Below are 24,774 nucleotides of genomic sequence, written 5' to 3' on the forward strand. Positions count from 1 at the left end.
TTCCCGTCTTGACGGCGCATGCGCGACTGAGCCGCACGCTGACTGGCCGGCTTCGGCTATCTCCTCTCTCGCTTTCAAATTCCTCCACGGTTTCCTTTATTTCTTTTTTTGGGGTTGGTTGGTTCATAAAGCGGAGGCGCGCATGCGCGGGCTTCTCTCGGCCCCGCCTTCTCCGCCTCCCTCGCCTTCTAATTGGACGCGCCTCCCGCCCTCTCTCGGCGCCCCGGAAGCAGACGCTGGGCGCTCGGTCGGTTGATCCGGAAGCGGTCCTTCTGGCAGCGGAGGCGAGCGTCGGCGGGGGAGGGGGGCCAGCGCTTCCCCCTCAGGCGGCCGGGCGAGCGAGCGAACGAGGGAGGGAGCCGGGATGGCGGGGCCCGCCGGCACGGGCTGACCCCCTCGGAGGGCCCTGCCGTCCTCCTCCTCTTTCCCCTCGGCCGTCCCTCCTTCCCCTGCTGGAAGCTGGCGGAGCTGGGCCGGGCCGGGGGCGCGGCGGGCCCCGCCGGCGGGATGATGCGCTCGCAGTGCCTGCTCGGGCTCCGGGCCTTCCTGGCCTTCGCCGCCAAGCTCTGGAGCTTCCTGCTCTACCTGCTGCGACGGCAGGCCCGCACCGTGAGTAGGGCGCCTCTGAGGACGTGCAGAGGGCGGGAGGGAGGTTTCTCTGTGGGAAGGAGGGGGGGGCTTGATAGGCAGCCTGTAAGTCCTTCCCTGCCCTCCTCCTTACTTGAGGGGGTTCTTGGAGACGTCTCAGGACCCGGCTAGGGAACATCATCAGTGCTAGGAGGGAGGGAGGGAGGGGGGGTTAAAGCGAGGAGGAGGAAGAGAGAAGAGGGGGGGGTGTCCTGGGTGCTCTCTGAGCTGGGTGGTTTTCTCACAGACGTTTCATGACCCAACTAGGTACTATTATCAGTAGTACAAGGGAGGGGGGTTTGAAGAGTAGAGGAAGGAACAGGGGAGGGGGAAAAAGAGGAGAAGAAGGGGATGAGGACTGTGGGGTCCTTGGGGGTCTCTGAGCTGGGTGGTTATTTTGCAGCTCTCATGACCCAACTAGGGTATATCATCAGTGCTAGGAGAGGGAGTGGCATTTGCAGGCAGGAGGAGGAAAAGGACTTTGGAGTCCTTAGTGTCCTCCTAGCTTGGTGGTTTCCTGGCAGACGTTTCATGACCCAGCTACATAACAACATCAGTGCTAGGAGGGAGTGGAGTTTGCGAGGAGGAGGAGGAACAACTGTAGGAGTCCTTGGTGCTCTCTGAGTCTTGGTTGTTTTCCTGGCAGACGTCTCGTGACCCAGCTAGGGAACCTCATCAGCGTCAGAAAGCTTTCCTCTCTCTTTATATCAAAGTTGGCTTGTCCTGTCAGTGTTCGAAGCGGTTTTGGTGGTTCCTTAATTGGGCTGTTTTGACCATTTGACTTGATTGCTTCAGTTGGTGCTTCCTTGATCAGCCTCTTGTTTCCTGCTTGGTGGTTGCCCTGATAACTAATCCTGGGTTTAATCTCTGCTTATCGGTGTGCCAGTTGCTGGTGAGCACCTCCTAATTGAGAGGTGGGAACCAATTGAGGAATTCCCAAGAACCCTAATCCACCAACACAGACGGGGAGAGCCACTGCGGCAGCATGTAAACAGAGAGCACACCTCCTTCCTTTCTAGCACTGATGAGGTTCCCTAGTTTGGTCATGAAATGCCTGCAAGGAAACCACCCAGCTCAGAGAGCACCAAGGATCCCACAGTCTCCTCCCTCCCTCCCTTCATTCCTTTCTCCCTCCCTCCCTTCCTCCCTCCCTCCCTTCATTCCTTCATTTCTTCCTTCCAGCACTGATGATGTTCCCTAGTTGGGTCATGAAACGTCTGCAAGGAAACCACCAAGCCCAGTGAGCACCAAGGATCCCACACTCCTCCCTCCCTCCCTTCATTCCTTTCTCCCTCCCTCCCTTCCTTCCTCCCTCCCTCCCTCCCTCCCTTCATTCCTTCATTTCTTCCTTCCAGCACTGATGATGTTCCCTAGTTGGGTCATGAAACGTCTGCAAGGAAACCACCAAGCCCAGTGAGCACCGAGGACCCCACAGTCCTCCTCCTTCCTTCCTTCCTTCCTCCCTCCCTCCCTCCCTCCCTCCCTCCCTTTCTCCCTTGTTCCTTCTTTTCTTCCTCCCTCTCTTCCTTCCTTTCTTCCTCCCTTCCTTCCTTTCTCCTTCCCTCCCTCCATTCCGTCATTTCTTCCTTCCAGCACTGATGATGTTCCCTAGTTGGGTCATGAAATGTCTGCAAGGAAACCACCAAGCTCAGAGACCCCCAAGGACCCCAGAGTCCTCCTCCCCTTCTTCTCCTCTTCCTCCTCCTCTCCCCAAATGTTTGCAAAGAGGCCATCCAACTCAGGGAGCACCAAGGAACCCACAACCTTCCTCCTTCTCCTCCTCCCTTCTTAAACTGATGATGTTCCCTAGTTGGGTCATAAAACATCTGCAAGGAAACCACCAAGCTCAGAGACCACCATGGACCCCAAAGTCCTCCTCTCCTTTTCCTCTTCCTCCTCCTTTCCCCAAATGTTTGCAAGGAAGCCATCCAGCTCAGAAAGCCCCACAGTCTCCTCCCTTCTCCTCCTCTTCTTTGCAAGACCTCCTTCCCTTCTAGCACTGATGACGTTCCCTAGTTGGGTCACGAAACATCTGCAAAAAAAAAAGCCAACAAGCCCCCCTGCCCCCCCCCCGTCCAACCCTGAGCTACACACCTTCTCTTCCTATCGCAACCCCGTATTATGCACAGAGGAGGCTTCCACTTACCTGCTCCAGGTATCCAATCAGCTTGCGAGAGTCCAGGGTGGATCCATCCCTTGCTGGCCATAAATAACAGGGAAGGGCGCGATTCAAGGACGAGGGCAATCACAGGTCCCGTCCCTGAACCTCTGCCGTCAGATAAACGAAACCTGTTTCCTAGGTGACGACCACGGGCATTCCCGATACGTCCGACAAAGAACGGGCGTTGAGAGTGACGTAGGAGTGAAAGGATGGTGTGATGGGCTTGGCTGATGTGACCCCCTAAAGGAATTCAGCGGTGGGAAAGTAGAACCGGGTTGGTTAATTAAACGCCGTCCAAAACAACCCCCAGGCATAGCCATAAGCGGGTTGTTTTGATTTCTGTGGATGCCACAGCCTTAGTTTTAAGTTACTCTAGGTAGTAGTATCTCCCAAGATTATGAGCTGAGGGGAAGGAGGGGCAAATGACCCGGAGATTGTTCAAATTCACCCAACCCCCCCTCCAAAGGGAGAATTCAGCAGAGGGCCAGGCGGGTAACAGCCTCAGTTTGCAAGCACAGGTAGTCCTCGACTTACGACCACCAGGGAGCGTTTCTCTTGCTAAGCGAGGCAGTGAATTTGGAGCCATTTTACCACCTTTCCTGCCACGATGGCGGAGTTGAATCCCACCAGTCAAGCGAGCAACACGGTTGTTAAATGAATCCGGCTTTCCTCCCTTGACTTGACTGGTTGGAGGGTTGCAAAATTTGATTTTGTGCACACGCACACACCTGCAGGCTGCGGCCGTCGTAAATACGAACCAGTGGCCAAGCGTCCGGATTTCGATCAGGTGACCACGATGGTTCTAAATGTGAAAAACGCCCCTGAGTCGCTTTTTTCAGGGCTGCTTTATCTTCGAACGGTCGCTAAATGAACGGTTATAAGTCGAGGACTAACTGTACAACACTTCCCCGTTCTTCCTCTTAGTGTTGAAACTGGCTGGACTCAAGTTTTATGTCTTGATTGCAACTGGACGGTAAAAAGGGAATTTGTTTTATCTGGCGACAGAGAAAGATGGAGGAGAACGGAGGTGTGTTCAGACAATACAGGTAGTCCTTGACTTACGGCCGTAACTGAGCCCGGCATTTCTGTCACTAATCAGGACAGTGAAGGGAGTTTTGCCCCGTTTTTACGACTTTTTGGGCCATAATTATTAAGAGAATCGCAACCGTTGTTAAGTGAGTAACCCGGTTGTTAAGTCAATCCGGCTTCCCCGTGGGCTTCGCTTGTCCAAAGGTCGCGACGGGGGATCATGTGACCTCAGGGACACCGCACTGCGACCGTTGTAAGTAGGAATCCATTGCCCAGCGGCCGAATTTTGATCATGTGACTGCGGGGAGATGCGGCAATGGTTACAAGCGTCAAAAACGGTCAAATGTCCCTTTTTCTAGGGCCGTCATAACTTCAAACGGTCACTAAATGAAGTGTCGTAAATCGAGGACTACCTGTACCTGAATCTTGCTAACCTGTTAAGCTTGATATTTGTTGTGAATTGCAGGCCATCAATCCATCTCCGTCTCTTCTCTATGATGGGGGAATCTGAGTCACAAGATTCTCAGATTTCATCTCTCTCTCTTTCTTTCTCACTTTCTCACTCTTTCTTTCACTCTCTCTCTTTCTCTCACACTCTTTCACGCTCCCTTTCTCACTCTTACTCTTCCTCTTTCACTCTCACTCTCTCGCTCTTTTTCATGCTTTCTCTTTCACTTTCTCACTTTCTGTCACTCTCTTTCTCTTTCACTTTCTTTCTCACTTCACTCTTTCTCACTCTTTCACTCTCTCTTTCTCTCATACTCTCTTTCACTCTCTCGCTCACTCTTTCACTCTCTCTTTCTCTCATACTCTCTTTCACTCTCTCGCTCACTCTTTCACTCTCACTCTCACTTTTTCTTTCTTTCTCTTTCACTCACTCTTTCTCTCACTCATTCTCTTTCACTCTCTCTCACACTCTTCACTCTTCTTTCTCACTCACTCACTCTCTTTTTTTCTTTTTCACTCTCTCACTGTCATTCTCACTCTCTTTCACATTCTCTCTCTCCCTCTCTCTCTCTCTTTCACTCTCATTCTCTCTCTCCCTCTCTCTCTCTCTTTCTTTCTTTCTCCTTCGCTCTCATTCTCTCCCTCCCTCTCTCTCTCTTTCACATTCTCTCCCTCTCACACACGCACACTCTCTCCCTCCCTCTTTCCTTATAAAGCAATCAATCATTAATCAATTACCCATGACTGTTGGATAATTAATGTGCCTTCTGGCTTCTGTCACCCCAACCTTTGGAGGTGGGTTTCCCCCTTTTCTGGCTGAGGGGATCTCAACCGGAGCCTGAATCAGAAGGGGAAACCTCCGAGGCTTTTGAACCAGAGGCAGCCGTTTGTTTGTCTGACGTGGCCCAGGGTTTCCTGTTTGAGCGGGGTGGTGGTGGTGGTGGGTTGGACTAGAAGACCTCCAGGGTCCCCACCAACTCTCTTGTTCTGCTAAATGAATCCAATCCAGAAGCCCCTGTGCCATTTCGCCCCTGGCCTGGGCTCCTCTTAGGTGAGACGGCCACAAGACATTTCACGCCAACTTAGGACAATGCTTTTGTTTGACCCAGCAAATATCATTCCCCCCCCCCCCCCCAATATCTTTTCGGTGCTTCCATATTTTAATGTCACATTAGGGGTGGGGGTGGGGGTGGGGGGCTTGGCTGAAGGATTTGAAAGTGAAAGAACGGGTGCCTGCTGACCCCAGAGACGAACGAGGGCACTGTGGGTGTTTCTGTGGGGGTGTCTGCTGAGCTGCTGAGGACTCCAGTGTCACACCCGAAGCTTGCTCGCTCTTCTTCTTCTTCTCCCCCCACTATTACAAAAATGTTTTTGTGGGCTCTATTCTAGACAAAGGTAGCTGCTGCTCTGGGTGTGTTTTTGTGTGTCTACACAATGTCCCCTTTATGACTTCTGGGACTTCGATTCCCAGAATTCCTCAGTGGGCCTGCGGCCATCATCCATCCGTCCCCCCTCCCCCCACCTTTCTGTTTATTCATCTTCTATCACCCTGTTTGGGTAGCAAATGGGGAGGGGAGGCAGACAGAGATGGCTTAGGTATTATCTCCAGCTGTAATATAGGAGCCGTAGGGCTGGAAGGGACCTTTGGGGGTCATCTAGTCCAACCCCGAACAGGAGGCCCTATATACCAGAGATGGCTAACTTTTTTGTCATTCGGTGCCAAAAGTGTGCATGAGTGTGTGAGCCCACACCTATAATGCAATGTGTGTGTGACATAGGTAGGTAGGTAGGTAGATATGATAGATATGGTAGATAGATGATGATAGATAGATAGATAGATAGATAGATAGATAGATAGATAGATAGATAGGGTAGCTAGATAGATATGGTAGGTAGATAGATATGGTAGGTAGATAGATAAACAGACAGACAGATAGATGATAGATAGATATGGTAGATAGATAGATGATAGATAGATGGATGGATGGATGGATACATAGATAGATAGGTAGATAGATAGATATGGTAGATAGATAGATAGATAGATAGATAGATAGATAGATAGATAGATAGATGATAGATAGATAGATAGATAGATAGATAGATAGATAGATAGTTAAGATAAGATAGATAGATAGATAAGATAGATAGATAGATAGATAGATAGATAGATAGATAGATAGATAGATATGGTAGATAGATAGATAGATAAGATAGATAAGATAGATAGATAGATAGATAGATAGATAGATAGATAGATAGATATGGTAGATAGATAGATAGATAGATAGATAGATAGATAGATAGATAGATGATAGATAGATATGGTAGATAGATAGGTAGATGATAGATTAGACAGATAGGAAGGGAGGGAGGTAAGTAGATGGTAGATAGATAGATAGATAGATAGATAGATAGATAGATAGATGATAGATAGATGATAGATAGATAGATAGATAGATAGATAGATAGATAGATAGATAGATAGATAGATAGACAGACAAATATAAGATAAATAGATATGGTAGATAGATAGTGTGTGTGTGTTCTGCTCAAATAAGGGGTTGGACTAGATGACCTCCAAGAGCCCTCCCAGCTCTGTTATTCTGTTACTCCGTGATCATCCAGATGAGCCCCCTCATTGGAAGTTTTAGTCTCCCTCAGGTTTCAGCGGGGCTTGTTGGCGTAATCCTAACCATTAGCCCGTGGGACTGCTTGCCACCAGAAGCTGTGGGTGCTTCATCCCTTGGAGGTTTTGAAGGAGAGACTGGAGAGCCACTGCTCTGCAACGGTGCAGGGCTGGACTAGAAGGCCTCCAAGGTCCCTTCCAGCTCTGTTCCATTCTAGACCCTTGGCCTCTGCAACGGAAGATCGGGCACTTTGCACGCGCGTGTGTCAGCCGAGGCCTTCCCGAGCAAAGTCAATCCGCTTCCCTTTTGTTTGGAGAAGGCAAAACGCCCCCGTGGGGGTTTGGGAGCCAGGATGAGGCCGGACGGTGGTTCCTCCTTTGTTCGAATTCCACTTCCTCCTTTCTCAACCCCCCAAAATAGCCGGAGCTGCTATTTCTGGGCCCTCCCCACCACACCCAGGCCTGTCGCTTGGAGGGCAGCTCGGCTGCCACGCTCCCATCTGGCATCGCCACAGCATCGGGCCCCGAGCTCTCCTCTTGCGCCTGCTGCGCCTAGGAGGTCTCCCTCTGAAGGGGAGGGGAGGGGTCCCTTTCGGTGTTGCCTGGGGGAACCAAGACACAAAGGCAACAGCCATGGGGAGCGGGGAGGCTCTCCAGATCAGTGGTCACCAACTTGGGGTCTGCGGAATAATGTTGGTGGCCCGCTGAAAAATGAGTTGCACATTTTTATATTGCACTCAATCCGGGGTCCTCAAAGTATGGCCACTGGGCTGGATACGTGCCACGGACGCTTGCGTTGCTGCAGGGAGTCTCCCCCTTCGGGGTCTTTTTGTGGGGGGCGGAAATCCCGACTTGGGGTCTGCTTTGGCCTCCTGGTGGGGGGCTTTGGGCGAAGGCTGGAGGGCCTCGGTCCAGTGGGACTGCATCACGGCCTGGAACTGGCCGCTGAGCCTCCAGGCGTTGGCACCTGGCCGTGCACTCCCGCAGGTCCTCTCTCTGCTTGGAAAGCCCATGCTCCTAGTCCTCAGCGAGGGGCTTCTGCTGAGCCTCCTTCTCGGCCAGATCCAATTTGAACGGAGCTGTTTTGCCAGCTCTTTCTCCCGGGGGCTGCTTAGCTGCAGCAACGGCTTCCCGTTGGGGCCCTAAGGAGCCCGGGTGAGGAGTGGCTGGGAGGGGTGAGCAGAGCCTGGCGGGGTGCCCCTCGACGTGAGTGACCTCGAGTTGGCCACACCCACCCAGTCATGCAACCCCCCCCCTAGCCACGCCCACCCAGCCAATCCTTACATCATTTCGTGGTGCGCGGGATTTAAAATTATGAATTTAGCGGTCCCTGAGGCCGGAAAGTTTGGGGTTAGGGTTACTTTCTCCTGTCTGGGTATGGGGGGGGGGGGCAGAGTCATCATATCCCCCCCCCCTGGAGAGGATAACAGAATAACAAAGCTGGAAGGGACCCCCCCCTCAAACAGGAGACCCTATACCAGCGATGAACGAGGGCCCAAACTCAAACGCATGTCTGTGCATGGGCAGCGCTGGGGGCACGGAAACCTGAAAATCAGGCATATCACGGCCCTTTGCCATTTGAGACAAGCTGTCCGGTCTTCAAAATCATGGAGCCACCCACAACCTAGAGGCCATCTAGTTCAACCCCCTGCTCCAGCAGGAGACCCTAGAACCATTCGGGCCAACCTCTTCTTAACCCCCCCCCCCCCCCCGTTTTATCTTCTTCTTGTGACTGGGATTCTATTTGCAGTTTTTTTTCTCCTCTAATTTGAGTTCACATATTGGGGGGCAGGGGGGACGACAATGTAAATAGGATTGGGAGGTCCCCCCACCCCTCTCAAAACACATTGGCATCCTGGACTCCGTTGTGGGTTATTCCAGGGGGCAGGGGCTCTGGGGTTGTATTCCCCCATTCCCCCACCCTCGGGAAGGGGCCAGTTGGGGGGGGGGGGCTTCACCCTCCTTGGATAAGGACCCTCCCAGCTCTGTTGAGTTGAGAGCAGGAGTCTCCTTCCTCCACTCAAAAAAACCCCTGTTCTTTCTTTCTTTCCTTTTCTTCCTTCCTTTCTTTCTCTCTCTCATTTTTCTTTCTCTCTCTCTCTCTTTCTCTCTCTTCTTCCTTTCTTCTTTCCTTTCTCTTTTTCTTTCTCTTTTTCTTTCTCTCTCTTTTTTCTTTCTTTATCTCTCTCTTTTTTCTCTTTTCTTCCTTCTTTCCTCTCTCTTTCTCTCTTTCTTTCTCTTTTCTGCCTTCCTTCCTCTCTCTTTCTTTTTTCTCTCTTTTTCATTCTTTCTTTCTTTTTCTTCCCCTTTCTTTTTTCTTTTTTATCTCTCTTTTTCCCTTTTTCTTTCTCTTTTCTTTCTTCCTTCTTTCCTTTCTTTCTCTCTCTTTCATTCTCTTCCTTTTTCTTTCTCTCTCTTTTCTTTCTCTCTCTTTTCTTTCTTTCTCTCTCTTTCTATTTTTTCTGTTCCAACCTTCCTCTCTCTTTCTCTCTTTTTCATTCTTCTTTCTCTCTCTTTTCCTTCCTTCCTTCCTTCCTTTCTTTCCCAAATACGGGAACCATTCCTCGGTCTAATAGCTTGTACCCTCTCCCCCTTTTTGCCAAGTCAGCGAGCTCCCCCCCCAACAGATAGGTCTCGTTGTCCAGCCCCCCCCCCCTGTCTCTTCCTCATGGCCTTCCCTGCCCTTCCCCTCCTGCTGGGCTGGAGACCCTGGCCAGCTTCCCAACCACAGGGAGCTAATTTTGGAAGAAGAGCTGGTGGGGTGGGAGGGGGCCAGCCAGAGGCACCAGGGTCTGGAGGGCCCTGAAGGAGAGAGGAAGGGGGGTGGGCTCTTGGCATGCAGAAACGTGTGTGTGTGTGTGTGTGTGTGTGTGTGTGTGTGTGTGTGTGACAGAAGCAGAGAGGAGGGGGCTGCAGAGAGGGTGCCCTTGGGACGGAGGGCCTGAGCCTTTGGCCAGGAGCAGCTGGTGGGGAGAGTCAGAAATAGACTTGGTAGAGCTTCTAAATGTTAAGGTGCCCTGTTGCCCCCTGTGATTGATGGCCTGATGCCCTAAGTGGCATGAGGTCCTCCCTCCCTCCCCCCTTCTCTTTCTCCATCCCTCCTTTCTTTCTCCTTTTCCTTTTTTCTCCCTCTTTCTCCTCCCTTCAATTATCTTCCTTTCTTCCTTCCTTCTCACCTTACCTTCCTTGCTCCCTCGCTCCCTTATCTATCTTTCTCTATACTTTCCTTTTTCCTTTCCTCTTCCCTCCCTCCCCTTTCCTTTCTTCCTTCCCCTTCCCTCCTTCCTTCCCTTCCCTTCTCCTTTCTTTTTTCCTTCCCCTTCTCTCCTTCCTTCTTCCACTCCTCCCCCTCCCCTCCTTCTCCCTCCCTCCCACTCTCCTTCATCCTCCCATCCTGCCTTCTACTTCCTCCCCCTTCTCTCCTTCCTTCCTTTCTCTTTCCTCCTTCCCCTTCTCTTTCCTTTCTTCCTTTCCTCCCTCCCTCCTTTCTCATTTGCTTTAATTCCTTTCTTCTTTGTCTTTATCTCTTCCTTCCCTCCCTCCCTCTCTTTTCCTTCCTTCCTCCCTTTCTCTTTCCTTTCCTCCTTCCCCTTCTCTTTCCTTCTCCTTCCTTCTTCCCCTCCTCCCCCTCCCCTCCTTCTCTCTCCTTCCCACCCTCCTTCATCCTCCCATCCTGCCTCCTACTTCCTCCCCCTTCCTTCCCCTTTCCTTTCCTCCTTCCCCTTCTCTTTCCTTCCTTCCTTTCCTCCCTTGTCTTTATCTCTTCCTTCCCTTCCTCCCTCCTTCTCTTTTCCTTCCTTCCTTCTCTCCTTAACAGTGGCCCTTTCCTCCCTTCCGTGTGTCAGTAAGCGAGGAAGACTCCGTGGCCACTCAGAAACACCCCAATGCGGGAGTCCTGGCATCCCGGCACTCTTAACGGCTAATCCTGGCTTTCCTTCCTCAGTGGTTGCGCTGCGTCTGGGTGTGTCCTCGGCCAGCTTTCACACTCCCAACCCTGACGTTGTTGTCGTTGTTGTGTGTTTTGCCTACAGGTGATCCAGTATCAAACGGTGCGGTACGATATTCTCCCTCTTTCCCGAGTTTCGCGAGAACGGCTGAGTAAGTAGGCTCTCCTCTCTCCTCCCTTGGATGTTCCCCAGGGTGGGGGTGGGCACTGGAAGGGGTTGGGGGGACGAACAGACAGCAGGGCCTTTTGTCTCTCTCCTCCTATTATGATTGATTGATAAAGCCAATGTGGGCAGCTTCCAAACATTAAATGAACACTAATTCATTCAGTGACCGTTCCAAGTTGCAGTGGCCATTCCCTTAACAGCCCTGGCAACGAAATGTCGTAAAATGGGGCCCAGCTGACTTTAACAAATGCCTCGCTTAGCCACGGCGGACATAAGTCGAGGACCCCCTGTCGTAAAAAAAGCCATTAAGAAAAAGCCCCCCACCCCTCTTTTCCCCCCCTTTCTCTGGCAGATCAGGTGAAGAGGAAGATCCTCGTCCTGGACCTGGACGAGACCCTCATCCACTCGCATCACGACGGGGTCCTCAGGCCTACCGTGAGACCGGGAACCCCTCCTGACTTCATCCTGAAGGTGAGCCTCTTCGGGAAGGGGCGGGGGGCAGAGACAACGGGGGTCAAGAGAGCTGGGTCAAAACAGGGGCGGTGGTCCCGACGTGCTCTTGACCTGCAGACCTGCACGTCATCTGGACCGGCCATAGGCCTCCCTCGGACGGGGCTGGGGTCCGGCTGCTCACACAACTTTCAGGTGTGGTTTGAGATGGAGGGCAGGCGGGGGGGGGGGGAGGCACTGAATCGTGCTTCATCCGTCAATTTGCCTTGACGTAAACAAAACGCCTCCACTTTTGCGTCTGTCTAATTGCTTTTGGAAAGTGAGGGGAGCCAAATGTCAACCCATAAAGTTGCCATCGTGAGAGAAGAGGGGGGGAAGCGCATTCCACGCATACTTTCGGCTAGAGTCGGATCTCAGATTACCGCAGCAGGCTTGGGAGGTGTGCACCTCATTGGGGAATGTGATTTATGTCACAGACTGAGGGGAGGGAAGGAACGGGGGGGGGGGGGGAAGTGCAGCTATAACTCAAATGAGGCTCAGATCTGAGTGCAATTAGGTCTTGCCAAAATGATGCTCCTAATAAAATGACTAGGTTTCTTTTGAAACTTGGCTTGAGACTCATGAATCAATTCGGGCATCTTTCGGAAACCTGACACCTGGTAATTTAAGCCCCACCCCAAAAATAAGCCCCAGTTAAGCTCTTCAGCCAGGCATTTTAGTACCGTATTTCCCCGAAAATAAGACCTAAATGGAAAATAATGCATCTTTTGGAGCAAAAATTAATATTAAGACCCAGTCTTATTTTCGGGGAAACACGGTATCTTCTATGTCTATTTCTGTACTATCTACTAGTCTGTCTATATACCTACCTACCCAATATTATCTACTATCTACCTATCAATCATCCATCTATCATCTATATATATCATCTGTCCGATCATCCGTCAAATATGTCTATTCTTGTCTATCAGTCTGTAGCCGTGCTGTAAACTCACTCTGTAAACTGCTTAGAGTGGGGGCTACAAAGCCCCCGTGAAGCCGTATATGAAGTCTAGATGCTATTCCTTGGGAAGGGAGGGAGATGAGGAGGAAGGAAGCTGTAGTGGCGCAGTGGTTAGTGCCGTATTGCAGGCCCACTCTGCCCACTGCCAGCAGTTCGATCCTGACTGGCTCAAGGTTGACTCAGCCTTCCGTCCTTCCTGCCGAGGTTGGTAAAATGAGGACCAATATTGTTGGGGGGGGGGGAAGCGGGCAAGAGGCTGACTCTGCAATCCACTTAGAGAGGGGGACGGGTTGATGCCAAAGCGTTGGGGAACTGCAGTCCTGTAGCTCCCCTGCGACTCCTCAGTAGTTTGGTTCCGGGAAATGGGTGTAGTTGGTTGCACAATTGCCTGCTTTTGGGTGTGTGTGTGTGTCAAATGCTGGCTCTCCGTACCCTTCGTGGCTCTTTGTTCCTTTTTCTCGTTCCTTTTCTCTCGTGACCCTTCTAATGACCGTTCCTTTCCCCAGGTCGTCATAGATAAGCACCCGGTCCGGTTTTTTGTACATAAGAGGCCGCATGTGGACTTTTTTCTAGAAGTGGTAAGCACACGACGTTTGCATGCCGGGGGTGGGTGGGTGTTGCGGGTGTGTTTCTGACGACAGTGTTTTGGCTATGGAGGTGAAGCTTCCCCTCCGACACACACACACACACACACACACACACAGGGATTCAGGAGGTCTCTGTGTTGTGACCCAGCTCCCCAAACACGACCAACCCTTTGAAGTGAACTCAAAATATTCCTTTTTTTGGAGCGCCGGCAGCCCCGGCAGCCCCGGCAGCCCCGGCAAAAAGTTTCTCACCGCAGGCTGACAAGTCCGTCCGGCAGGGAGAGGAATAATTGTCTGCCACTTCTATTCCTCTCCGCCCCCCAGAGCTAGGGTGAGGCTTCACTAGCAGCAGTGGCTCTTCCGTCCCGAGGACTGGCCCATAGATTTCCACTGTTCTCCTCTCCTCTGCTTTCTGCACATCAGGCACTGGACCCAGCTGTTCCTCCTCTTTTTCATCACCTGGGGGGTGTTGACTCTCCACCTGAGGGCTGACGGACAGCCCAGGCTCCACCCCTGTCTCTCTCTGCCACCTCCATTCCCCCTTCCCCTCGGGTTGCCCTGATGTTGACCCTGATTCCCACACCTCCTCCTCCTCCGATTTGGCTCCCGGAGGGGCCCGCGGCCGATAGGCCACAACACTCTGACTATAGAGACAAAAGGCTAGACAAGCCAGAAAAGGGGGACCTCCTGGCAGTGGCATCTCTTTTGTTCCTGACACAAACTCCACACAGGCTCGTTCTGGGGCGGGGGGCGGCTCTTACCACTGGGGATGCCCACCCCTTGGGGTCCAGTCCCCAAACGGTCAGGAGGGTGTCATTGCTGGGAAGGTCCTCATTTAGTGACCATCTGACACTGATAGAAAGAGACTCGGGAACTTTTTCCACGCTTGTGACCGTTGCGGCATAATCCCCGTGGTCGCGTGGTTTATATCCCGATGCCTGAAAACTGGCTCAAATTTAGACTTTTAAACTTTTGTTTCGCCGACGGTTCGATAACAAAGGTAGAAATTAGAAATTGGAAGAATATCATTACACAGAAAGGAAGAATGTTATTGCCGCTATTACTATGCGTTTGTAAATCAACTCTGACAATACACTGCCTGTTAAACATTTATATATGGGAAAATACATAAATTAAAAACCTATGCTTCCTCCTCCCCCTGTTCCTCCTCTCTTCCTTCTCTCTCCTCTTCCTCCTCCTCCTCTTCCTCCCCCTTCTCCTCTCTTCCTTCTTCCTCCGCCTTCCTCCTCCCCCTGCTCCTCCTCCTCCCTTCCTTCTCCCCGTCCTCCTCTTCCTCCTCTTCCTCCCCCCTCCCTCTCACAGGTGAGCCAGTGGTACGAGCTCGTAGTCTTCACAGCCAGCATGGAAATCTATGGATCGGCTGTAGCCGACAAGCTAGACAATAACAGGAGCATCCTCAGGCGGAGATACTACAGGCAGGTGAGTGGCCACGCGGGACCCCTTTCCCTCCCCTGGAGCCCAAAGCACCCCCACCCTCCACCCGGGCTCCTGAGCTGCCCTCCTTCCCGCTCGGCGTGTGCCCCGTAGCCTTCGGAGGGCTCTGACGTGTTCCTCCCTCTCTGTGTTGTTCTCTCCCCCCCACCCCCCCGCAGCACTGCACTTTGGAGGTGGGCAGTTACATCAAAGACCTTTCGGTGGTCCACAATGACCTCTCCAGCATTGTCATCTTGGACAATTCCCCGGGAGCCTACAGGAGCCATCCAGGCAAGGAGGGGGTCTTTCCATCTTGTTGTTTTTTTTAATTTAATTTTGTGGGGTTCCCTCCCTGTTCTCTGCCCTGGGTGATTTCCTCACGGACGTTTCGTGACCCAGCTAGGGAACATCAGGGATTTGCAGGGTGGAGGAAAAAGAGAAGGGGTGATGAGGAGGAAGAGGAGGAAGAATGTAGACTAACAGACTAACAGAGGTGGAAGAGACCTTGGAGGTCTTCTAGTCCAGCCCCTTGCTCAAGCAGCAGACCCTACAGCAGGGGTGTCCAAACTTGAGAACTTTAAGACTTGTGGACTTCAACTCCCAGAATTCCCCCTGGCTGGGGAATTCTGGGAGTTGAAGTCCACAAGTCTTAAAGTTCCCAAGTTTGGACACCCCTGCCTTAACAGTTGGAGGGGAGGGGGCCGAGGAAGAAGAGAAGGGGAGGAGGGTTCTTGGTGCTCTTAAAACTTAGCGGTTTTCCTTCAGACGTTTCACAACCCGACTAGGGAACATCATCAGAGTGAGGAGGAGGAGGACTGAGGGAGTCCTTGGGTCCCCTCTGAGCTGGGGGGGGGGGTTGTTTCCTTGCAAACATTTGGGGAGAGGGGGAACATGAGGGGAGGACGACTGTGGGCTCCTTGGTGCTCTCAAATCTTGGCGTTTTATGACCCAACTAGGGAACATCATCAGCGTTGGAAGGGAGTGGGGTTTTGGAGAGGAGGAAGGAGGAGGAGAACAGGACACGGCCGTTTTCTTGCAGGCGTTTCACAACCCAACTAGGGTGTCGGGGTTCCAAACATCATCCAAAATTAAATCAGAGCCCGAGGCAAAGGATTCCTCAAAGTTCCCATTGATGAAAAGAGCCACGTTGGCACATCTGGGGAAACCCCGAATCTGGAAGCTTCCCGCTTTTCCCCGTCCGGTTGAAAGTTCAAGATCTTGCATCCCCCCACCCACAATCCCATCCCATGGTCCCACCTCCCACTGCCACGAAGACAGAATCCACCCATCCAATTCCGGTCAGGTGCAGAGATGCAAAGAGAAAGGATGACCTTGGCTTTCTTGAAAGAATCTTGTTATGGCTGCCTCTCATCTAACTCCTTACAATCCCATTTTCCCACCATAGAAAACGCACCGTAGAATAATAGAAAGTGCGGCAGGCCTAAGATCCAAAAGAAAAGATGCCCGCAGGCCTGACAGTGTTGGAAGGGAGAGGAGCTTGTGGAGAGGAGGAGAAGTTTCCTTGCAGGCGTTTCATGACCTAACTAGGGAACATCAACCGTTCTAGGAGGGAGTGGGGTTTGCCGAGAGAGGAGGAGGAGGAGGAAGAGGAGGCGGGGGTTGCGCTTTTCCTGCCAGGGAAACCCTGATGTGCAAGTCACTTCCTATTGCACCACAGTTGTACAAGTCCTAAAATGGGCTTGGCCTGAAACGTGCAAGATTGGGCAAAAAAAGGAGAAGAAGCCGAGTGAAAGCGGAGCCCCCCCCCCCCCCCCCCGGCTTCCCAGGAAGAGATCTAGCCAAAGCCAAAGAGATCCTCCTGGATTTAAATGACCCTGTGTCCCCAAGAGTCTTCAGGCAGCTGGACTACGCCATAGAGCACACTCCCAGAGCGTCCACTGCCGGAAGACTCTCTGCCCAGGTCATGGAGAGGCGTGTGAGCGTGGAGCGGAAGAGGCGCTCGGACAAACCGGCAACCCCAAAACAATAAGCCCCCCCCCCTGATAATAAGGCCACGGCCATATTTGGGGGGTGGAAAGAAAATAAGACCCCGTCTGGTTTGTGGGGGGAAACACGGTAGGTTAGAGCTAGGGAAGAGATCAGGGAAAAAGGAGAAATGGAGAAGATCTCCAGAAGGGCGAAGCTTTTGAGCTTGGGAAGGAAGAGGATGGAGGTTTAAGAGGCGTACAGCAGTTTGGTATAGTAGTTAAAGCACAAGGTTAGAAATCGGGAGTAGGGGAATTCTAGTCCTGCTTTAGACACAGCTTGAGTGACTTTGAGCCAATCGCTAGGAGACGCAGAGTTCTAGTTCAGCTTCTCCTTGAAAACTGGGTGGCTTTGGACCTTCTCAAAACAGGCAACCTCACTGGGTGGTGGTTAGGTGTGGGGAGGGGAAGCTGGCTGGGTAACTTTGGGCAAAATCGCTAGGCGACAGGGAGTTCTAGTCCCACTTTAGACGTGAAAATTGACTGGATGAGTTCGGACCATTCACTTTCTCAACCCAGGCTACCTCGCTGGGCTGTTGTGTTGGGGGGAGGGCGAGCTGGCTGAGTAACTTTGGGCAAAATCTCTAGGAGACGGGGAGTTCTAGTTCGCCTTATCCATGAAAACGGACTGGGTGACTTTGAACCAGTCGTTTTCTCAACCCCTTGCTGGGTGGTCGTCCTGCGTGAGGGGGAGCGGGGGCTGGTTGGAATTTGGGGCAGTCCCCCCCGGAGACCGTGAGTTCCAGTCTCGCCGTAGGGATGGAAAGCCAAGCTGGGCGCCTTCGGCCCACTACATTTCCCACCTTCAGTTGTTCATAAAATGAATCATAAAATCAGGAGATAAATGCAAATAATAAAGCCGGCACAACGCTGAACTCGGTACCTTCGGCATCTCTTTACAGTCCTTGAGGGGTGGGATTTGGGGTGGGGGTGGGCTGTCCATAAGCAATTGTTTTTGGGGCGGGGGTGGGGGGGGCGTGTGGTCGCCTTGGTCCCAGGGAGAGGGGGCCTTAAGTGTTGCTACTAGAGGAGGGCGTGGCCTTTTTAAGACTTGTGGACTTCCACTCCCAGAATTCCCCCGCCGTTTCTCCTTTCCACTTTGCCGAAGTCAAGATCTATGACGCCTACGACTTCATTCCCACCTTCTATTAAGAAAGTTACTGGGAGTTCAAGTCCACAAGTCTTAAAAAGGGGCCACGTTGACACCTCCCTCTGCTGGATCTTTGGTGGGAGGGGGCTGCTGCTGCTGCTGTCCCCTTTCCTTTGCTCGGGACCCCTGGAGACCCCCAGGACTTTCTGCCCTGGCCGGCCCTGGGCTTCCGACGTCTCTACTCGGTTGGGTGAACGAGGCGCTTGCTTCTCTCTCCGGCAGATAACGCGATCCCCATCAAGTCGTGGTTCAGCGACCCCAGTGACACGGCCCTCCTCAACCTCCTCCCCATGCTCGATGCCTTGAGGTAAAAGCCCTGGCAGGGAGGGAGGGAGGGAGGGAGGGGAGGGTCTCAGCCTTGGAGGGGAGGGGGCTTCGTACGGGAAAGGGGGTGGTCTTAGCCCCAAGTGGGTATCTTGGCAGGACAGCCTGGGATTGGCTTGCAGGGCTTTGGTCTGGGGGTCAAGGCATCTGGCTACACACTGGGAGACTGGGAGTTCTAGTCCCGCCTCAGCCATGAAAGCCAGTTGGGTGACTGGGCCAATCACTGGGAGACTGGGAGTTCTAGTCCCGCCTCAGCCATGAAAGCCAGTTGGGTGACTTTGGGCCAATCACTGGGAGACAGGGAGTTCTAGTCCCGCCTCAGCCATGAAAGCCAGTTGGGTGACTTTGGGCCAATCACTGGGAGACAGGGAGTTCTAGTCCCGCCTCAGCCATGAAAGCCAGTTGGGTGACTTTGGGCCAATCACTGGGAGACAGGGAGTTCTAGTCCCGCCTCAGCCATGAAAGCCAGTTGGGTGACTTTGGGCCAATCACTGGGAGACAGGGAGTTCTAGTCCCGCCTCAGCCATGAAAGCCAGTTGGGTGACTGGGCCAATCACTGGGAGACTGGGAGTTCTAGTCCCGCCTCAGCCATGAAAGCCAGTTGGGTGACTGGGCCAATCACTGGGAGACAGGGAGTTCTAGTCCACCTTATCCATGCTACATGGAGGAAGGTGTGTTGCTACAGCCGCCTCTTTTAATTTATTTCTAAAATAAGGAAAATGGGAGATAAATTTTAAAAAAGATTTTTGTCCATCCATCCATCCGAAGCCACCCCTGATTGGCTCTCCTTCCGTCCAGGTTCACAGCGGACGTCCGGTCGGTGCTCAGCCGCAACCTGCATCAACACCGCCTCTGGTGACGGCGGCTCCTCCTTTCTTCAGGATTTGGCCACGACCTCTGCCTTATCCCGCCATTGTGACCTGCCCCCACGCGGCCGCGGCCGACAAAAAGGCCTTCAGACTCAACGGCAGGGGACGTGGCCTGTGGGGGAGGACTCCCGTTTTGGCCTCGTCCTGTGGCCGTCGGCCGTCCTCTCGCCTCCCACCCTGTGGACTGGCAGTGACTCAGCCGGGTGGGGAGAGGGGCCGCGTTGCGCGGCACGACACCGGCAATCCCGGGACGCACAAGAAAGGGGGTGAAAACTGCGCCAGCCGCCGAGAGCAACGCTTGGACAGACTTGTTTTGGATAGGAGGCTGTGTTCCACAGTGGGAAGAGCACCTCGCCTCCCTCCCCAGCTTCCCTGTGGTTTTCGTTTCTTCCCGTTCCCTCCCCCCCCCCTTCACAACGGCAATCCTCAGATAAAAGGTGGGGAGGGGGTCGCTTCGTCCAAGGAGCTTTCGAGTGACTGCCTTCCTTTCCAAGGGGTCCTTCCAGCCCCCCGTCTTCCTCCCCTCTTTGGCGGAAGCAGTCGGCCCTTCCGCTCGGATCGGTGTGGCAGATGGGGTCCCCCTCTTCCCTCCCCTCCCTCCTTGTGCCAGGATGGCTTGGGTTTTATTTTATTTCTCGGACTTCTGGGACGGGCAGGGGTCTCGAGGGGGGAGATACGAGACAGGCTTTGAACTGAGGTGGAAAAAGGAAAAGAAAAAAAGAAAGAAAAAACACTCAAACTGTCTGGTGCCCATTCTTATTGGCCCCCAAAAAGGGAGTTGGCAGAAGGTGGGTGGGGCGGGGGTCACCGGCGGCTCTCTTTCCCCTTTACAGGTGGTCCTCCTCTTAACGACAGGTCATTGTGTGACCGAAGTGAACTGGTGGAGTAAAAAAAGAGACGTAAAACCGTGTTTCTAAGGGATGCGGTGGCTCAGGGGCTAAGGCACTGAGCTTGTCGATCAGAAAGGTCGGCGGTTCGAATCACTAGCGCTGCAGAATGGAGTGAGCTCCCGTGACTTGTCCCAGTTTCTGCCAACCTAGCAGTTTGAAAGCCCATAAAAAATGCAAATAGAAAAATAGGAACCATCTTTGGTGGGAAGGGAACAGCGTTCCGTGCGCCTTCGGCTTTGAGTCAGGCCGGCCACATGGCCACAGAGATGTCTTCGGACAGCGCTGGCTCTTGGGCTTTGAAATGGAGATGAGCAGCACCCCCTAGAGTTGGGAACGACTAGCAGATATATACCTTTACATATCATGTATATCTATCTACCCAAGTGATCCAAATTCAGAGGCTCGGCTAACTGGGTGGGGGTCACAGAATCTCCTTTTGCAACCCAAAGTTGCATGGATTCACCTAACAGCCATGTCCCTGACTTATAACAGCAACAATGATTCACAACTTGGGCAAGAATGGCTGTAAAAATGGGGCAAAACCAACGATGGTCTCGCTTAGTGACATAAATTTCAGGCTCTGTTGTGGTCGTAAGTCAAGGACTACCTGTATCCCTATACCCGAGATGTTTGTGTGTGTGTTTGTGTCGCTTCTCGCACCCAGAAAGACACCGAGTTCCCCAAATCCTGGGTGTGTATAAACCACAATCTCTTGGTTGTGACCCCAGATCACGGTTTACACACATTGCAAAGATGGGGGGGGGCTGCCCATGCCTGGGACCCCTTTATTTATCCCCAATAGCTCCCCTTCCCCTTGTCCCAGAAGCGCTGGAGCGGCTTTGAAGCAGCTGGGGACTACAAAGCCCATCCAACTGAAGGCGCAGGGACCTTGTAGTGCCTGTAGGCGTCCAGATTGGGCGGCCGCATCACGTGACCCACCCCGGGCTGGTCGAGAACGGCGAGCAGCACGTGACCATTCCTCTGTGGTGACGTCAGTCACATGACGGACGCTTTACCGCCTCGCCCCTTCGTCCTGTCCTTCCGCGCCTCTCGGCGGAAACGGCCTCTAAAAGGGGAAGGGTCTTTTCTTATGGGAGGGGGCCGCTCCTTTCGAACCCCCGTCTCTTTTCCCTTCGAGGTCCCCACGCCCATCGTTTTGCGTCCCTTTTGAGCCGTCCGAGCCGTCCTTTCCGCCTCGGCGGCCGTGGGCACTACTTTGTTTTGGTATCACGCAAGCCACGCACAGCGCGTGACGTCACGCTCCCGTCAGAGGGCGTGGCCTCGGCGAAATCGAAAATAACGGCTTTCCTTCGCCGGAATCCCGGCCGGCGTCGACGCCAACAGCCCTTCCAGGATCCCTCGCGGCGGCCGAACGGCGAAAGAGCGCCGGCGGCGGCCGTTGAAGCCCGTAGAAGCATTCGGTAGGCGTGGCGGCGCCCGGCCGGGACTCCTTTCCCCGCCCTCGGATCGCTGCGCCCCGTCGGTTCTTGCGCATGCGCGCTGCTTGAGTGCAGCGGCCCCCTTCCTCGGTCCGCCGCGTCGCCTCCTCCGCCCGTCGCCGCCATGAAGTTTGTCTACAAGGAGGAGCACCCCTTCGAGAAGCGCCGCTCCGAGGGGGAGAAGATCCGCAAGAAGTACCCGGACAGGGTCCCGGTGAGTCTCTTAGAGCCCCTCCCCACCCCGCCGTTGTTTTCCGAGGGCGTCCGGATTTCCCGGACGGGGCTCGCCCTTCCCCTCTTTTCAGCCTCCCCCCCCCTCTTCCTCCGGGCAGGTCATCGTGGAAAAAGCCCCCAAGGCCCGAATAGGGGACCTGGATAAGAAGAAGTACCTGGTGCCCTCCGACCTCACAGGTGAGACACACCCGGACAGGTATGGGGGGGAGGGGGTGGCTGATTGATGGGAGGGGGAGGAGCTTATTTATGGGGACCCCCCCCCTTGAGGACGTGGGTGCCTCCCCCAAGAGACCCTCCCCTTTTAAAGGTCTCTCTAAACCCCCCCCTCTCATTTGGGGCTTCTTCCTCTGTGACTGGCTTTCCTCTTGGTGCCCTTTCCCCAGTGGGCCAGTTTTACTTCCTCATCCGGAAAAGGATCCACCTGCGGGCTGAGGACGCCCTTTTCTTTTTCGTCAACAACGTCATCCCCCCCACCAGTGCCACCATGGGGCAGCTCTACCAGGTGGGTCTTTCTCCCCCCCCCCACCTGCTTTTCTCCCAAAAAAACATAAGGAAATATACATGTATTCAGCCTCAAGTAGTTTGTCAGCCTCAGTAAACAACAAATTGGCAAATGGTTTCAAACCTGTTTTTCTCCCCAAATATAAAAAAAAAACATATATTTATCTATCCAGCCTCAAACAGTTTTGTCAGCCTCGGTAAACAACACTTTAGCAAAAGGTTTCAAACCTGTTTTTCTCCCCAAATATATAAAACATTATCTATCTATCTATCTATCTATCTATCTATCTATCTATCTATCTATCTATCTATCATCTATCTAGCCTCAAATAGCTTTGCAAATCTCAGTAACACATTAGCAAAAGGTTTCAAACCTATTTTTCTCCCCAAATATATAAAAAATTATCTATCTATCATCTACCTATCTTCTATCTATCATCTATCAAGCCTCAAATAGCTTTGCAAATCTCAGTAAACAACACATTAGCAAAAGGTTTCAAACCTGTTTTTCTCCCCAAATATATAAAAAATTATCTATTTATCATCTATCTATCTATCTATCTATCTATCTATCATCTATCTATCTATCATCTATCTATCTATATCTATCATCTATCTATCATCTATCTATCTATCATCTATCTATCTATCTATCTATCTATCTATCTATCTATCTATCTATCTATCTATCTATCATCTATCTATCATCTATCTAGCCTCAAATAGCTTTGCAAATCTCAGTAAACAACACATTAGCAAAAGGTTTCAAACCTGTTTTTCTCCCCAAATATATAAAAAATTATCTATTTATCATCTATCTATCTATCTATCTATCTATCTATCATCTATCTATCTATCATCTATCTATCTATATCTATCATCTATCTATCATCTATCTATCTATCTATCATCTATCTATCTATCTATCTATCTATCTATCTATCTATCATCTATCTAGCCTCAAATAGCTTTGCAAATCTCAGTAAACAACACATTAGCAAAAGATTTCAAACCTGTTTTTCTCCCCAAAAAACATAAGAAAAAAACTATCTATCTTCCTTAACTCGGTTGAATTCTCGTCCTACGTCAATCTTCCTGCTAAAATGTATTCTAATTAATATTTTATATATTTGGCTGAGGGTTATTAGTAGATATGTAAGGAATTTGTCTCCAGTATACAGGCACCCTGTACACTTTCAAAACAGCACAATAATAATAGAAACAATAAAAAGGAAAACTCGGTGTACTTCCAAAATATTACTAAATCATTATTATTTTATTATCTCTTTTATTCATTAAGCATGAAACTCAGTCAAGTGAACATTTAAAGATGTGTCACAAATTTCATTGACTGGTGTTAATGGTTGATACTGGTTGCTGCCAGCGTCCCAGGTATCAACCAAGGACCTTCTTAAAATATGTTCCAAGTAGAGCAGTTTTTTGCAGTTCTGCATCAATTTGTTGATGTATCTTATAAAATTCTTGGACCTGGTACCAAGTGCCCCAGTGACAATGGGAATCACTGTTACATGTTTCATCCATAGTCGGGTAGTTTCTACTACTACTATTATTATTATTCACACTAAAGTGTGCAGCCAATAAAAGAAGGTAAAAAATTAGAATAGGCTTAAATAACACACTGTGATTCTTTACTGTTTTGTTCTGCTATTTTTGACTTGCTAGGTCGCTTTTGCGAAGATGCATAAATAATTTCCCCTCCAAAATAAAACCTTAACATTGGTTGGGAGAAGGGTTGATAGGAGCTTGAGTCTTTGGGTCAGAGTAGGGTGGGCAGGGGAGGGTTTTGGGGAGGGGGCTTCAGACCCTCACCTCTGCTAGTCTCTCAGTTGGATTTTTTTTTGGGGGGGGGCACATTTTGACTTCCTAAAGAGAAGGCTGTAAATTTTAACAATTCGAACTATGGAAGTTGTTGGGTGCCTTGATCTGAGATCTCCCCCCCCCCCCCTTAAAATGCTTTGCTCTAACAGCATCTCCCCCTCCCCATGCAGGAACATCACGAGGAGGACTTCTTCCTTTATATCGCTTACAGCGACGAGAGCGTCTATGGCAACATGTAAGACCCCTGGAGTTTGTCAGCTGCCGCTGAGGGGCAACTGCCCCTGAAGGGACCTGCACTTTCTGTTGTTACTTGTTGTTGATTTTATGTTTAAAAGGTTTTTTTTCCCCTTTTTTTTGCTCCAGGAAAATGGAGGGTTCTCTCTCTCTCTCTTCCCCTCCCCCCTTTAATTTCTGGCTGTGAATCTTTTACCTCTTTTCATTCCTCCCTCCCTTCTTTTGGCTTCGCTCTGGCTTTTTCTTTCAAGGTGGTTGTGGCTAACATTAAATACCTCTCCCTTGCAATTTCCCTCCCTGCTTTCTTTCTTTCCTTCTCTCTCCCCCCCTCCTTGAAAAGGTAGATCTGGAATTTCACAAAAAGCCCCCAAACCCTTTTTTGGTTTTTCCGATTCCCCCCCCTCCTTTGCCACTGTACCCCGAGTTTGCTTTTCATCAGGGAGGTGCCTTGTCTTGGCAGACTTCTGTAACCAGGGTTTGGGGGATGGGATGGGAAAATGAATGCTAATTAAAAAAAAAACCAGGTATATAAGGAGATTGTGTCGGAGTCTGGATAATTTTTATTGTTGTGGTTTTTTAATATATAACGTCCGGGAAATTACAAAAAAGCTGGGGCCTGAATCTGGGACAGTGGAGTTGAATAAGAGAGGGAGGGAGGGAGGGAGGGAGGGGAAGAACCTCTGGTCACATTGTGACTCTCAGAATTCACCCCACATTCTGCTCCGACCTTAGAGGGGATGCGGTGGTGGGCTCGATCCTTATAACAACAACGCATCGGGTCCTTCCAGAAATCAGGAGGAACCTGATCACACACACCGTTTGTGAGTGGC

At 51.5% G+C, this 24,774-nt stretch overlaps 2 protein-coding genes across 2 annotated transcripts; both read left to right on the top strand.

Annotated features, from left to right (window-relative positions):
• Window positions 1–200: 200 nt before the first annotated feature.
• On the top strand, window positions 201–19,546 carry LOC309400442 (CTD nuclear envelope phosphatase 1). Its single transcript, XM_081968939.1, has 8 exons — window positions 201–609; window positions 10,925–10,991; window positions 11,358–11,476; window positions 12,965–13,036; window positions 14,369–14,485; window positions 14,659–14,770; window positions 17,837–17,921; window positions 18,737–19,546. The coding sequence occupies exons 1-8, from the start codon at window positions 508–510 to the stop codon at window positions 18,795–18,797; spliced, it is 735 nt and encodes a 244-aa protein (XP_081825065.1). The 5' UTR covers window positions 201–507; the 3' UTR covers window positions 18,798–19,546.
• A 1,636-nt stretch (window positions 19,547–21,182) lies between these two features.
• Window positions 21,183–24,479, top strand: LOC309400753 (gamma-aminobutyric acid receptor-associated protein). The gene is made up of 4 exons (XM_081969390.1): window positions 21,183–21,350; window positions 21,469–21,547; window positions 21,754–21,872; window positions 23,881–24,479. Exons 1-4 carry the CDS (start codon window positions 21,261–21,263, stop codon window positions 23,947–23,949), a joined length of 357 nt encoding a protein of 118 aa, XP_081825516.1. The 5' UTR covers window positions 21,183–21,260; the 3' UTR covers window positions 23,950–24,479.
• The last annotated feature ends 295 nt before the right edge of the window (window positions 24,480–24,774 follow it).

Source organism: Natrix helvetica (genome assembly GCF_964273705.1).
Source record: "Natrix helvetica genome assembly, chromosome: W".
Classification (NCBI taxonomy): domain Eukaryota; kingdom Metazoa; phylum Chordata; class Lepidosauria; order Squamata; family Natricidae; genus Natrix; species Natrix helvetica.